Raw genomic sequence first — 16,844 nt, forward strand, 5'->3', positions numbered from 1 at the left:
ACTGGAACCAATGGGTGAGCATTGCATTTCATGGATAAACTGAAATTTATGTTTCTCCTAAAGATGTAATCTTGCGTTTCAACTATTGTGCAGAACAGGAAGATTAAGACTTGTGCTTGTTTTATTTATTTATTTTTACAGATGGGATGAATGTCTTCAGGTTTTTAGTCATTCTTCTCCATGCAATAAATGTCCGATCATGGAAATGGTAGAATACCTCCCTGAATGCATGAAAGTAAGCTCTTCAAAACAAAACTCCTTATGGGTGTATGCTTGGCATGTAATATGATGTGAGGATTTATTGTTATAATCATAACCTAATAATAGTAGTTTCCATCTTTAAATAAAGTTTCTAGTTTTCCATAGGCTATAAGAGAAGTTAGCGAACAAGTATTTAATGAGGAACTACTTGAATTAAAGAATCTTAGTAATTATGTGTAATATAGGAAAATATGGTAAACCGTTTTTTTATTCAAACAATCCCTATCTAGAGCAGAGACTACAAACTAGTTGTTTTCTGGCTGAATAAAGCCTCTAGTTATGTTTCATTTGGCATGCATGTTATTGCTTCAAATTTACATGAGTTGCTAACATTTAAAACCAGGATGCTTTCCTTAAGCATTCCGTACTTGTGCATCTGACTTCCTGTAAACATGAGAAGGTCTGGTTCCTTGGTTGCCTTCTCACAGGCAGGAATTGCTGGGCTAAGCAGCAGCTGTTTCCTTTGGATGGGGCAAGCACTCTCTCATAGGACATGCCCCACCTCTCGCTTTTGTATACTGTGCTCCAGTGCCTAGCGTTAGTTGCGTGTTAGTTGTCGTTCTTGCACAATTGCTTTCCTTGTAGTAGAGAGAGAATTCTTGATATATGTCTCTATCCAAACTGGTGACAAAAGCCAGCCCAAGGAGAGCCAATCTTTTAAGAAGAATGGGAAGAAACTCTTCTGCCTGGCGTGGTTCATTCATTTAGATAACTTGCCTGGCCTCTGTGGGTCTTCGAACATGTGACTCCTTGTGCTAGATTAAATACACACCCAGCATACGACTGGTTGCCCACTGCAAGACAAACACGCACAGACCATTGAGCACATTAGTGCTGAAGAATACAAATAAAAGTCCTCCTGGGAAAGTTGGGATTTGAGGTTTGGGACAGACATAGAATAATCAAGAAAAGCAGAATGACATCAAATGTCATTCACAGGGAAAAACATATCCAAATACTGGAGGAGGCAGTAAGGCATAACGACACAGGGAATGGAGGACCAGATTTGGAATGTGGAAGCCCTGGGATTTAATCCTGGCTCTGCCTTTTACTGTGCTGCTTTAGGCAAGTCATTTCACCTCTCTGAGCTTCATTTTCTATTTTCTTTACCTTTAAAACAGTGATGCTGACACCAATCTTGCTAAGTGTTTACAAAAAATAGAGGAAACATATACAAAGTGTTCAGGACAACGGCTGACACTTAATATACCTTCTACTATTTTTATACTGCTTATGTGTTTACTAATACTACTACTACCAGCACTTATTGTTTTTATTTATTCAATAAGCACTTACTATGTGCTAAATACTTCATGTGTATTTTTTTCTTTATGACATCTAATAAAAATTGGAGCCAGTCCAGTGCATTAACAGCACATAGATGAACTTTATAGGTGACTAAATATCATCAAATGCCCATAAATATTGAGGGTTGAAAACTATCTCAGACTTTCTCATTCAGTAATTACAGTTGTTGGAATCTGTCCCAATAAATAATCAGAGATACAGATTTATATACAATATTTCCTGCAGCGTTATTTATAATAGTAAAACAGTAATATGTTAGAAATATTCATGTTTGGAAAATGTAGTAAAGAATTGAAGAAATTATACCTAAATGTTAATAAGAATGGTCTGTTCTGGGATTATGATTGGTTTTTCTTTTCTTCTTAATGCTACTGTATTTTCTAGATAGTTTCTTATAATGACTTGTATTAGTTTTGTACTGTGAATTTTTTTCAGTAATATAGGTGAACTTAAAGGTCTTTTAGTTTAGCTTTCCATCACAAATTTGAATTACTTATACATTTCTGAAAAGTTGCTTTTGCAACCCGCTCACCCCCAAGGCAGCCCATCCTTTATTTTTTTTGTACTGATTATTTCAAAGTTCTCCAACTGTAACAACCAGACCTTCCTCTCTGGTTCTGCCTTGTACAGCACTACTTACTAGTCTTGTCTTTATTTTTCATGATGCCATATTCTTATGACTCCATTACTGCTATTCAGTCACCAAAAGAGCCTTCCTTGAAATTTTGTCAGTCCTTCTGGTACCTGAGACCAGCTAGATCCCTGTTTCTCCCTTTCAGCGTGCAGTCCAACCCTCTACACTCAAGTCTTGCAAGTGGGGTTGATCAGATGTCCCAGGAGCTCCAGGATATGTTGATAGGGCCATCTGGTGCCTTGTGTCCAGTCCCAGTTCCAAGAAGGTGGCCTGGCCCAGCAGTATTTCCTTCTCAGTACCATGAATTTGGGCCTCCAGATTTGGGTTGTCTTAAATTGTTTATGTAGACAGAGACCCCACAAAAACATTTGGACCCACATACCCTAAGGATGGCTCTAATGACCCCATAAGTTTTCTTTTCCTGAACTGCCATTTAGAGGGTGTGCAAGTATTTTCTGTTGCAACATCTGTCCCCCCATCCTGTCCATTCCCCCTTGGACACATACACTCTGAGTGTTGCAAGTGAGGTACAGAAGCAGACGCACTACTCCAGGCTGGAGCAGCACAGAAGATGGGACTTAACCATAGAAAGACCCCAGTGCTGGGATGAAAGATCTCGATGAGAGACAATAAGTTGTCACTGTAAGATACTGAGCAAAGGAATCCTTCATAATCTACATATTCTTTAAAAGACCAGAAATACATCAAATTTTAGGCAAACTAATAGAATATCTATTACCCAAATTTTAGGAAATGCAATTTCATTTGCAAGCACATGGTATTTTTCTGAAGCACCTGGTATTTCTGAGGCACAGAAGTATTTGTAACACTTTGTATTTTAAACTTTGCTTCTGAATGACATGGATTAAAATTTATCCCTGAGGTACAAGGAACAAAGGAAGGGAAGGGGAATATCTTGTGTGTTTTCTAGAAATGGGATGAAATCCTTTCTTGTATATAGTCTGCTGCCCCAATATCTTAGCTGGTTTTTATCTGTTGAAGGTACTTTTAGATTTCTGCATGTTGCCTTCCACAGAGGACAAGTCCTGCCGAGACTACCATGTAAGTTTGTTTTATTATAATTATTCAAAGAATATTAAAAATAGTATTATTATAGTTCTACAATGTATTATAGATGGTATTGGTTTCTTTTGTCATATTATCTCATTATCTACTTATGAGAGAATTTTTCCTTTACTCAGTTTTGCCCTAATATTTTAACTGTTTCTAATAGCATCATTTAATGTTATTTGTAGTCATTATATTTTCTTGGGTAGTTTTACCTAAGAATGAAAGTCTAAAAGATCTGAATAATCTTTTGAGAATTCCTCTTTTTCTGTGACTATGAGCTGTAAAGGAATCAAATAATAGCCTTGCAGGGTATTTATTCTTTATAATTTATGTTCAGTAATTTAATTTTCTTTTCTTCACTTGAAATGACTCATCTTTGTTTGAATCACCTACTTTTCACCAGAATTGTAGGCTTGCATGTTTGATTTGTCAAGAACTATTTTGGGGGTCTACACTAGACTAATTGCATTTTTTAAATTTATGTTTTCTGCAGATCGAGTATAATTTTGAATATCTCCAATGTCCATTAGAATTCACCAAAAAAACACCACCTACCCAGGATGTAATGTATGAGCCTCTTATAGCCCTCAATGTAAGTCCAGTGTTTCCATTATTCAGGTAATTTCTACCTGGATTTCTAAAATGTCTTGATACAGTAGTCCCATACTGATGGGAATGGAAGGGGCCTGGAGAGAATTCCAGTTTTATAGTTCTATGTCTGTCTGCCATGTGTCCCAACCCTTTATTTTTTAGGAAAGAAAGCAATAATTTACTATGATTGTTTTATTTTTGTCTGCTTAAAGTTTCACACCTCAGTCCTAATAGTCACATAAGACCTGCCCCAATCCAGAATCAAATAAGCCATGGACAACACAGTGAGCACCCATCTTCCATCTCTATCCATCTGCATACTCAAGAGTTTTTTCCAATGTAAACCACAGGAAAATGCAGGGGGTTCCGTTTTACAACCACAGCCTTCAAGTTCAGCCAGCTGCTGGGCTCCAGGGTAAACTCTGACTTTTCAGAGGCTCTTAGATATTTCCAGAGGAATGAACCCAGTCTGAGGTAGGCTCTGAATAAACAGCATGGGCCCAAATTTCCCAAGAGACTTAATCCAAACCAGCTCTTATTCCAAAGAATGCTTTTACATTCCTAGCCAAGGAAGCAATGAAGGCCATGCATGTGATCCGTTTCAGTCTAAATCAAGGGTCTCAAACTCAAATAACTGCAGAGCAAACAGGTGACAGAAGAGTAATATAGGCTCCTGGTTAAAACAACAGTGACTAGTAGTTTCAACAAACTAGTGCCATGTGGCAGTAGTAGCCCGATATTGCATAAATATTGGCAACGAATTAAAATTGTGTGCTTGCAAAAGAAAATATATTTGAGGATTGGATTTGCAAATCTTGGTCTAGGTCTGTGCTAATGTGGTAGCCACTAGCTACATGTGGCCACTTAAATTAAAATTAGTTAAAATTAAATAACGTTAAAAATTCACTTCTTTAGTCACACTAGCAACATTTCAAGTACTCAGTAGTCCATGTGGCTCCCATATTGGACAACACAGATATAAGATGTTTCCATCTTTGCAAATAGTTCTATTGGATAACACTGGTCTAGACCAATGAGGAATTTTCACTTGCCTTAAATGAATTTATTTCCCCACATGAGAGCCTTTGGTATGGTCCATGGTACCAACCATCACCTAAAGTGATATCTAAAAGGCTTCCTGAGCACTTGGAGTGTGAAGAATGCAGACACACGTGGATTTTATGCCCTCAATGCTTGCAATGGCAACTGACTCACATTTGCTCTATGCAGTGTGTTTTAGCTCCATTAGAGTGTGTCATGCTTTGGGCCGGCCCGATGGCGCACTGCTGTAGTGCGCCGCTTGGGAAGTGCGGCGGCACTCCCGCCGAGGGTTCGGATCCCACATACAGACCGGTTCCCCGCTCACTGGCTGAGCGAGGTGCGGGTGCAGCACCGAGGGTTGCGATCCCGTTGCCGGTCCCGGTCCGGTGCGGGGGTGACACTGAGGGTTGCGATCCGTTGCCGGACATGGAAAAAGACAAAAAAAAGAGAGTGTGTCGTGCTTTGCAGCTGTTAGTGTAGTTCAGAATTAGTAGCCAAGTGATTTAGCAGTAACTATACCACAGTTATACTTAGAAACGTTTTTGTGTATGTATGTCGTTTTTTTAAAAATTGTAATTTGGGGCCGACCCCATGGCGCACTCGGGAGAGTGCGGTGCTGGAAGCGCAGGAGCGCTCCCGCCGCGGGTTTGGATCCTATATAAGGATGGCCAGTGCGCTCACTGGCTGAGCGTGGTGCAGCCGGTCACAAAAAAACCAAAAAATAATAAAATAAAATAAAATAAAAATTGTAATTTGAAGAATAGGCAATACTTCTATCAGAAAGAAAATGTGTTTACTGCCTCCACCACCAGAAGGAGAAAAGAAGGAAATAAAATCTATGTAGCACCTAAAAATAAATAGACTCTCTGTAATAATAGACTCAGAACAATTTGTATGAAACAGGCTGACTTGAATAAATACACCATATTCAGTGAGAATCATATCTGTACATGACTGCACAGTGCCTTAGTAACATTGCAAACTTCACTTTAGTTATGAGTGAGCTGAACTGGGTTCTTCAGGAAGGCAGCTGGTCTAGTATGGGAAGTTATTGTGCACAGGAGTCTGAAAATCTAGATAAATAGAAGGGCATATGAAATTGGATACTACGATTAAGACAAACTGGAGCTGGTAAGAGGATGTTTTATTAATGGTTCATGCAGAATGGAGATACCTTAAAGACTTCATTAGCACAGCTACAAACGCTTTGGATATTGTAACTCTTACTCGCACTTCACTTGGTGATATTTAAACTGATGATTTGCTTATATGTTTAAAGTGGTAGGTTTGCCTCTTGGTTTGAAAGCAGACTTACAAGATTTCAGGAACATAATAGGAGGATTGTTTTAATTAAAACACATGAAAAACAAATAACTGTACATATCTGTAGTATGGTGTTTTTGAATCTTAGTAACATTTTAGCTAAGTGAACTACTCTCACAAATATTTTTCCATATTTCTTCATTTTAGCTTGAAAAAACATAAACTTAACTTTAAATGGAAAAAAAATTCAGATCTACATTCAAGTTTAGATGAGATCTTAAAAACAACTGTTAGATCCTGCTAGTTTGGGTTCCCCCCCCCCCAAGGATAGCTAGTTATGCAGCCTTATGGGCTCCATTGGGAATCTAACAGATAATGAATATTTGCAACAAGAGCTCTTTAATTTTCCCAGAAGATTTTATGCACATATACAGTCATGCATCACTGAATGATGGAGACATGTTCTGAGAAACATGTCATTAGGTGATTTTGTTGTGGGAACATCACAGAATATACTTACACAAACCTAGATGGTATAGCCTACTACACACCTACAGTATAAATCTATATAGCATGTTACTGTGCTGAATGCTGTAGGCAATTGTAACACAGTTATAAATATTTGTGTATCTAAACATGCCTAAATAGAGAAAAAATACAGTCAAAATATGGTACGAAAGGTAAAAAATGGTACACCTGTATAGGGCACTTACCATGCATGGAAGCTGCAGGATTAGAAGCTGCTCTGGGTGGGTCAGTGAGTGAGTGGTGAATAAATGTGAAAGCCTCAGCCATTGCTGCACACTACTGTAGACTTTATAAACCCACTACTCTTAGGCTGCACTAAATTTATAAAAACGATTTTTATTTCTTCAATAACAAATTAACTTTAGCTGACTGTAACTTTTTTACTTTATAATTTTTTTAACTTTTTGAGTTTTTGACTTGTAATAACACTTAGTTTAAAACACAAACACACTGCAGAACTGTACAAAAATATTTTCTTGTTTTATACTCCTATTCCATAGCTCTTTTTTATTTTTAATTTATTTTTTACTTTTTAAACTTTTTATTAAGAACTAAGACACAAACACACACAGTAGCCTAGCCCTACACAGGGTCAGGATCATTAATACACTGCCTTCCACCTCTACATCTTGTCCCTCTGGGAGGTCTTCAGCTGCAACAACATGCATATTGCTTTATACTTTTAGGCTTTATGTTTAGGTCTTTAATCCATTTTCAGTTAATTTTTGTATATGTTATAAGGTAAGGGTCTATGTTCTTTCTTTTGCATGTGAATATCTGGTTTTCCCAAAACCATTTGTTGAAGAGAGGCTCTGTTTCTCATTGCGTGATCTTGGCACCCTTGTCGAAGATCATTTGATCATATTTGCAAAAGTTTATTTCTGGGCTCTCTATTCCCTCCCATCGGTTTATAAGTCTGTATTTATGCCAGTACCATACATCATGATTACTGTTGCTTTGTAGCATGGTTTGAAATCAGGAGTGTAAAGCCTCCAACTTTGTACTTTTTCAAAGTTGTTTTGTTTTTCCTTCAGATTCCATATGAATTTTAGGATGTCTTTTCTATTAGAAAAAATGCTATTGGGGTTTTGATAGGGATTGCATTGAATCTGCAGATCACTTTGGATAATATGGACATTTTCACAATGTTGAGTCTTCTAGTCCATGAAAATGGGATGTATTTCAATTTATTTGTATCTTTTCTGATTTTTTTAGCACCATTATGTAGTTTTCAGTGCAAAAGTCTGTTTCCTCCTTGGTTTATTCCTAAGTACTTTATTATTTTTGAATATTTGAATCCCTATTGTAAATGGGACTGTTTTCTTCGTTTCTTTTTTAGATTTGTCAGCAAATGTATAAAAACTCAACTTTGCTTAATTTACATATTAGTTTTAATTTTTTGTGTGGAATTTTTAGTTTTCTACCTATAATGCCATGTCGCCTATGACCATGATAAATTTACTTCTTCATTTTGAGTTTGTATGTCTTTTAGTCCTTTTTCTTGCCAATTATCTGGCTAGGACTTCCAATACTAGGTTGAATACACATGGTGAGAGTGGGCAGCCCTACCTTGTTCTTGATCAGAGGAAAAGCTTCCAGTCTTTTACAGTTGAGTATGACTTTAGCTGTGGGCTTTTCATATATGGCTTTAATTATGGTGAGACTGTTTCCTTCTATTCCTAGTTTGTTGGGTGTTTTTTTAACCATGAAAGAGTGTTGGATTTTGTCAAATGCTTTTTTCTGCATCAGTTGAGAGGATCATGTGGTTTTTGTCCTTCACTCTGTTAATGTGGTACATTACATTGATTGATCTTTGTATGTTGAGCCATCCTTGTATTCTAGGTATAAATCAAACTTGGTCATTAATTCTTTTAATGCGCTGTCAAATTTGGTTTGCTAGGATTTTGTTGAGGATTTTTGCATCAGTATTAATGAGGCATATTGACATGTAGTTTTCTTTCTTGTGTTTTTGTCTGATTTTGGTATCAGGGTAACAATAGCCTCATAGAATGAGTTTTGAAGTGTTACCTCTATTCAGTTCTTTGGAAGAGTTTGAGGAGAATTTGTGTTAATCCTTCTTTAATTGTTTGGTAGAATTCTCCAGTGAAGACATCTAGTCCTGAGCTTTTCTTTGTTGAGAAATTTTTGATTACTGCTTCTATTGTCTTACTAGTTATAGGTTTGTTCTGATTATTTCTTAATGCTTCAGTCTTCGTAGGTATATGTTTTAAGGAATTAATCCATTTCTTCTAGGTTATCCAATTTGTTGGCATGTAATTATTTATATTATTCTCTTATATTATTCTCCTTTTTTAACATTTATTTATTTAATTGACAAATAAAAATTATATATATTTGTCATGTACAACATGTTGTTTTGAAATATGTAACATTGTGGAATGGCTTAACTGATATAATTAACATACTTATTACTTCACATACTTGGCATATTTTTTGTGGCGAGAACTCTTAAAATCTACTTTCTTGGCAATTTTCTGGAATACAATACATTGTTATTAATGTCACTATGTTGTGCAATAGATCTTTTGAACTTATTTCTTCTATTTAACTGAAATTTTCTATCCTTTGACCAGCATCTCCCCAACTTCTCCTCCCCCCATCCCCTGGAAACCATCATTCTTCTCTACTTTTATGAGTTCAACTTTTTTAGATTCCAAATATATGTGAGATAATGCAGTATTTATCTTTTTGTGCCTGTCTTATTTCACTTAACATGCTGTCCTACAGGTTTATCCATATTGTCACAAAGGGCAAGATTTCCTTCTTTTTAAAAAACTGAATAGTATTCCATTGTTTAATATGCCATGTTTTCTTCATCCATTCATCAGTTGATAGACACTTAGATCGATTTCATGTCTTAGCTATTGTGAATAGTGCTGTAATGAACATGGGAGTGCAAATATCTCTTCAATATGCTGATTTCATTCCATTTGGGTACATTCCCAATATTGGGAATGTTGATCACATGGCAGTCCTATTTTTAACATTTTGAGGAAGCTCCATACTGTTTTCCATATTGGCTGTATTAATTTACATTCCCATCAACAGTGTGCAAGGGTTCTCTTTTCTCCACATTCTCCCAAACACTTGTTATCTTTTGTCATTTTGATACTTGCCATTCTAATAGGTGTCAGGCGATATCACTGTGGTTTTAATTTGCATTTTTTTGATGATTAGTGAAAGTTTTTTATTTCTGTGGCACTTGTTGTAATGTTCCCTCTTTCATTTCTGATTATACTTATTTGAGCCATCTCTCTTTTTTTCTTAATGAGTCTAGTAAGATTTTGTTAATCTCAAAAATGAATTCTTGGTTTCATTGACTTATCCCATCATTGTTCTATTTTCTTTTTTGTTCTTTTTTGTCTTTTGTCTTTTTCCGTGTCCGGCAACGGATCGCAACCCTCAGTGTTGCCCCCGTACCGGACTGGGAACCGGCAACGGGATCGCAACCCTTGGTGTTGCTCCCGCGCCTCGCTCAACCAGTGAGCGGGAACCGGTCTGTATGTGGGATCCGAACCCTCGGGCGGGAGCGCCGCCGCGCTTCCCAAGTGGCGCACTTATCCAGTGCACCACCGGGCCGGCCCCATTGTTCTATTTTCTATTTCACTTATCTCTGCTGTAATCTTTATTATTTCCTTAATTCTACTAACCATAAATTTAGTTTTTTCTTTTTTTTCTACTTTGTTGAATTTTAAAGTTAGAATGTTGATTTGTGAGTTTTCTTCTTTTTTAATGTAAGCATTTACTGTTATAAACATCCCTCTTAGTACTGCTTTTGCTGCATCACAAGTTTTGGTATGTTGTGTTTTCTCTCTATTTTATTCAGATATTTTCTAAATTCCTTTTTTTATTCCTTCTTTGACACATTGTTTAGGAGTGAGTTGTTTAAGTTTTACTTTTTTGTGTGGATTTTTCTATTTTCCTTTTGCTATTGATTTCTAATTTTGTTTCACTGTGGTCAAGGAGGTATTTTATATGATTTCAGTAGTTGTAAATTTGTTAAGATTGTTATGTGGTCTAATATGTGGTCTGTCGTGGAGAATGTTCCAAGTGTGCTTGAGAAGAATGTGTATTGTACTGTTATAGGGTGGAGTGTTCTGTATATGTCTATTAGGTACACATGATCTACAGTTTTGCTCAAGTCCTCTGTTTCCTTATTGATCTTCTGTCTTGTTTTTCCATCCTAACTGACAGTGGGGTATTGACGTCCCTAATATTGCGTTGCTATCTATTTCTCCTTTAAGTTCTATCTATGTTTGCTCTGTATTTGGGGAGCTCTAATATTAGATGCATATTCATTTATAATTATATCTTACTAGTGAATTGACCTTATTATCATTATACAATGTCCTTCTTTGTTTCTTGTGACAGTTTTTATCTTAAAGTCTGTTTTGTCTGATAAAAGATGGCTTTTCCTATTCACTTTATCATTTGCCTGAAATATCTTTTTCTTTCTTTTCACTTTCAGCCTATATGTGTTCTTATATTTATATTAAGTCTTAGAAACAGGATGTAGTTGGATCACATTTTTTAGTCCATTAAGACAACCTTTGTATTTTAATAGGAGAGTTTAACCAATTTACCTTTAAAGTAATTACTGACAGAGAAGGACATACTGTTGCCATTTTGTTAATTGTTTTCTATATGTTGTAGCTTTCTTGTCTTTCCTGTCTTCTCTTGCTGCCCTCTTTTGTGACTTGTTGATTTTTTGTAGTGATATGTTTTGATTCCTTTCTCATTTCCTTTTGCATTTATTCTATAGATATTTTCTTTGTAGTTACCATTGCAAATATATAAAATATTTTAAAATTATAACAATCTGTTTAAACTGATAACAACTTAACTTCAATTGCAAATAAAAATTCTACTGCTTTACATCACTTTCTCCACACTCATTTTATGCTCTTGATAATACAATTACCTCTTCTTATAAGGCATATTTATTGACATCAATTTATAATTACTTTTCATGCTCTTGTTTTTTTTTAAATACATTAACATTTAAAGTGATTGACCTACATTACAATATTACAGGATTCTATCATTGTTTATATATTTACCTTTACCAGGGAGTTTTATATTTTTGTGTGATTTTAGCATCTTTCATTTCAAATTGAAGAATTCCCTTCAGCATTTCTTGTAGGGCAGGTCTAATGGTGATGAACTCACTCAGCTTTTGTTATCTGGAAAAGTCTTAATTTCTCCTTTATTTTGTGAAAAATAGTTTGCCAATTATAGTATTCTTTGTTGGCAGTTTATTTTCTCTCAGCACTTTGAATATATCATCCTGCTTCCTTCTAGCCTGCAAGGTTTCTGCTCAGAAATTTGCTGATAATCTCATTAAAGCTCCCTCGTATGTGATGAGTCATGTTTCTCTTACTGATTTGTAGATTCTATGTCTGAGACTTTTGACACTTTGATTATAGTGTGTTTTAGGGCAGGTCTCTTTGGATTTATGCTAATTAGAGTTTTTGAGCTTCTTGAGTTTGTGTATCTATCTTTTCAGATTTTGGAAATTTTTAGCCATTATGTTTTCAAATAGGCTCTCTAATTTCTTCTCTTTGTCTTCTCTGGCTGAGCCTTCTCTAATGTATGTGTTGTTCTGCTTGAATTTGTCCCTTAAATCCCTTAGGCTCTCCTTGCTTTTCTTCATTCTTTTTTCTTTTTGTTCTTCTGACACAGTAATTTCAAATGCCCTATCTTTGAGTTCACTTATTCTTTCTTCTGCCTGGTCAAGTTTGCTGTTAAACTCCTCTAGTGAATTTTTCAACTCAGTTACTGTATTCTTCAGTTCTAGAATTTCTGTTTTGTTCTTCTTCACAGTTTCTCTGTTGATATTTTCATTTTCTTCATGTATAGCTTTCCTGACTTCATTTAGTTGTCTCTCTGCTCTCTTTTAGTTCATTGAGCATCCTTATGATGGTTATCTTGAATTATTTGTCTGTTAATTCATATACAGTCATGTGTTGCTTAACAACAAAGATCTGTTTCAAGAAGTGCATCGTTAGCCAGTTTTGTCATTCTGCAAACATCATAGAATGTACTTACACACACAGATGGTATAGCCTACTGTACACCTAGGTTATACCATATAGCCATTTTAATCTTATGGGATCATCACTGTTATGCAGTGTGTCATTGACTAAAATGTTGCTATTAGGTGCATGATCATATCTCTGTTTCTTTAGGGTTGATGTTTGGAATTTTAATTTGTCACTTTGATTTGACCATGTTTCTCTATTTGTATGCCTTGTTATCTTTTGTTGAAACTTGGCATTTGAAAAAAAAAACCAGTTACATCTCCCAGTCTTATAGTCTGACTTTGGACATGGGGGTTCTACACCAGTCAGCCTGGCTAGAGATTCTGAAGACATCTTAAATCTTTTCTGAGGATTCTTCTTCTCTGGGCTTGTGCATGTAATCTCCTAGTTGAAGAGGTTATCTGTTTCTACTCAGGACCTCCCCCTGGTGTATATCTGCAGTACTGCAGCCTCTCTGGTGGGACAGCAAGCCATGATACTGGATCACTACCTACCATCTTTCTGTGATACTGTAGTCTTTCTGATGCTAGACCAAGCCTTGGTGATCTACTTTGTTTTGAGTGGTCCCCTCCTGGCACCCCTTCCTGTGAGTGCTTAGATTCAGGCAAGATAGAAATCATTTCCTTGGGCAGACTTCAAAAAAGTCAGAACATTGGATGTATATTCCACTCTTCTTTTTCTCTCCCCAGGGAGAAGCCTGGAGTTGGGAGTTTTCTCTCAATGGCACTGTGTTGTGCCAAAGGGAAGGGCTGTGGCGAGTAAATACTATGAATTTTCCTACCATCTTTGGTATGGTCCTTCTTGGCTGCATGCTTGCCTGTGATGCAGGAACCTCTTAACTGGGTTCTGGATTTCTCAAAAGGCAATTGATCTGTGAGTTGTTGTTAAGTCAGCGTCTTTGGAGGAAGGAGCATATGGGACTTCTTATTCTGCCATTTTGCTGACATTAGTCTCTCTATGTATTTCTTGAATAATTAAAATTATTAATTCCCATAACTTTTATGAAAATTTGTAACCTACAGATTAATTTAACTACTATTTATGTGACTTTTATACTATTTAAAATTCTTCTAGAAAGACCAGCCTGAATTTCTTCAAGGACAGAATGAGGTTATAATTCTTGCTAATTTATCTTTTAATGTTCTTTCCTGTTGTAACTCTGTGTAAATTGAAAAGCTTAAGCTATCCCAACAAGTCAGAGGTCAAAAGAGATAGATTGAAGCAAGTAATTGCACCTGTATAAAATGGTTCTCTCCAGCTTGTGTTTTTTAAAAAAAAAATTCTTGGGCCGGCCCGGTGGCGCACTGCTACAGTGTGCCGCTTGGGAGTGTGGCGGCGCTCCCGCCGAGGGTTCGGATCCCACATACATACCGGCCGCTCACTGGCTGAGTGAGGTGCGGGCGCAACACCGAGGGTTGCGATCCCGTTGCCAGTCCCGGTCCGGTACGGGCGCAACACTGAGGGTTGCAATTCATTGCCGGTCACGAAAAAAGACAAAAAGGAAAAAAAAATTCTTGAAATAATTTTTAATTTATCAATTTTTCTAAAATAAACAGGTGTTACTTTTATAATATCAGAATAAAGTTATAAAACCAGAAAACAAAAAGCTTATTTTATACTCAACAGTTAGTATGACTATATTTTTATTGCTATTTCCTTATTTCTCAGGCAATGGTACAACATAACCGTGTAGAGCTTCTCAACCATCCTGTGTGTAAAGAATACTTACTTATGAAATGGTGGGTATTGAGTAGTATTTGCTTTTTAATGCTGTCCCCATTAAGTCTATTAAAAATCTTCTAAGCAATTATGTTTTAATGATATTTAAATGTTTTAAATTTTGTTATTTTAATGTTTTACATTATCACAAAGAAATAAATACCAAAGGCAAATTTTGGTATTAAAAATGCTAGTAGTATTTATCTTTGATATTAAGTGAACTGTTTGAGGGGTAGAAGGGAACTGTCTTATAAGACATGAAGCAGCATCCTGGACCCTGCAGTTTAGTGGACAATGAAGTGAGAAGTGTGTTCTAGGGAAGAGCCCTTAACTTGGAGTCAGAACATATGGATTGAAGTCTCTGCTCTTTCATATATTGGTGAGACTTTAAGTCATGATTTTCGCAGACGTCGAAATTTGTTTTCTGAAAATGAAAAAGGTGAATCAGGAAAATTTCTTGGTTCTAAAGTAAAATGAATTTACCAAATAAATTTCTGAAAAAGAGATTATAACCACTTTTTCCACAGGTAACTTAAGTAAATATTTTTGGTTGAAATAACTCAGTCATGCTTTGCTTCCTTTTTTTGTAGGTTAGCTTATGGATTTAGAGCCCATATGATGAACCTAGGATCTTACTGTCTTGGCCTCATACCTATGACCTTTCTTGTTGTTAATATAAAGCCAGGAATGGCTTTCAACTCAACCGGAATCATCAATGAAAGCAGTAATCACTCAGAAATATTAGACACCACGGTATTTTCAAACTTAAACATTTTAAAATAAAGGATTATGAAAGTATATTTTTTCTTGGGAATAAATAATAAACAAATCTGAAATATTAGGACTGATTATTTGCGATATGTATATATATACAGATTTTAATTGATTCTATAGCCTATAGAATTCATAAATTCTACCAATTTTTAAAAAAATCTTTTGTGGAATGAGAAGGAATATAAATAAACAGGTCAATAAATGAGTTTGTGAACTAATTTAAAAGGAATTAATATCTTTGAGATGCTAGCTTGAATGCTGAAGTGTAATGTTTAAAATAGGCCTACAAGAAAGCAGATTTGTGGTTGCCAAGGACTATAGTGGTCATAGGATTTCCATTTAGGATGATGAAAAAGTTATGGAACTAGGTAGTTGTGATTGTTGCATATCACTGTGAATGTACTTAATGGCACTGAATTGCACATTTTTAAAGTACATGTAAAATGTAAAACTTTTAAAATAGCAAATTTTGTTGTGTGTATTTTACCACAACTTCAAATATTTTTAAATAGGTCTATAGATTCATATTTTTTTCTTTTTAATTCATTGGGCAGTTTTTGAACATCTTTTAATAAGGCCATTATGAAATGATTATGTGTCATCTCTACTAAATGAGATGAGTATTGGCATCACAAGAATATTCTGTTTAACTTAAATGTGTACAGTCCAAAAAATGAAGCAAAAGAAAAACAAAATAAATATTTTTGTTTTTATTCAGCAGAAATAAAATTTTTGTTTTTATTAAGCAGAAATTATGAAAAAGTTAGTGTCATATTTTATATCCCTCATAACTACTTGTCTTACAATTTTTTTGTTTCAGAATTCAACTCCAATAAAAATTTGTATGATTTTAGTGTTTTTATCAAGTATAATTGGATATTGCAAAGAAGTGGTCCAAATCTTCCAACAGGTACATTTTGCATCTATAAAATTGTAAATATTTGAATATGCGGAACATAAATTAATTGAAAAACTATTATTTGAAATAATATTATGCTATAATAAAATCACATAGCTTGACTAATGTATGGATTAGAAATACCAAGCCTAAACTTTTCAAAATGTAGAATTCACATGATTTTAGGTAAGGTCACTGTTTGATATATCTGAAAAAGAGATATTTCACTTTTATTTGTCCATATGAATCTGCATAGATACAAATGATCATTATGAATTCCTTTTTTTTGTTTTTCTCTTACGTCATTTTTAATATTGTGCTAACAGAATGGTTAGATTTTGAATTTGATAATTTTAGGTGTAAATGTTCTGAAAGAATTTATCTGGCCCAAGACCCCATTTCAAATGGGTCTTTCTTTGAATTCCTTTCTTAACAGGAATGCTTTTCTTTATTGGATAAAATTTCAATTTATAATAAAATTTGGGAACTTTTTAAAACATAATTTTTACTTTATAATCTATATTTTTTAAACAGGTGAACCAAGTTCAGATCAGACCCAAGAATTATGGAAATTATCTGTAGATTTTTGCTTTGGTTGATAAATAGCATGGATCCTTTATTTCTCAATGTGGAGGTTTAAAGCTTTTTACTATTTATGTTTTTGTATATTTTTGTAAATATTATTTTTATAAGT

The 16,844-nt window shown here is 35.2% G+C and overlaps 1 protein-coding gene across 1 annotated transcript in view; it reads left to right on the forward strand.

The window, feature by feature from the left end:
- The window catches only part of TRPA1 (transient receptor potential cation channel, subfamily A, member 1), a 64,166-nt gene that overhangs the window by 33,233 nt on the left and 14,089 nt on the right, over positions 1-16,844 (forward strand). The window contains exons 15-20 of the mRNA XM_008566474.1: positions 142-235; positions 3,206-3,265; positions 3,768-3,866; positions 14,428-14,498; positions 15,069-15,231; positions 16,073-16,162. Of these exons, the coding sequence (XP_008564696.1) occupies positions 142-235; positions 3,206-3,265; positions 3,768-3,866; positions 14,428-14,498; positions 15,069-15,231; positions 16,073-16,162 (577 nt within the window). The remainder of the gene's footprint in view (positions 1-141; positions 236-3,205; positions 3,266-3,767; positions 3,867-14,427; positions 14,499-15,068; positions 15,232-16,072; positions 16,163-16,844) is intronic.

This window comes from Galeopterus variegatus, unplaced genomic scaffold (assembly GCF_000696425.1).
Source record: "Galeopterus variegatus unplaced genomic scaffold, G_variegatus-3.0.2 Scaffold244, whole genome shotgun sequence".
Lineage (NCBI taxonomy): Eukaryota > Metazoa > Chordata > Mammalia > Dermoptera > Cynocephalidae > Galeopterus > Galeopterus variegatus.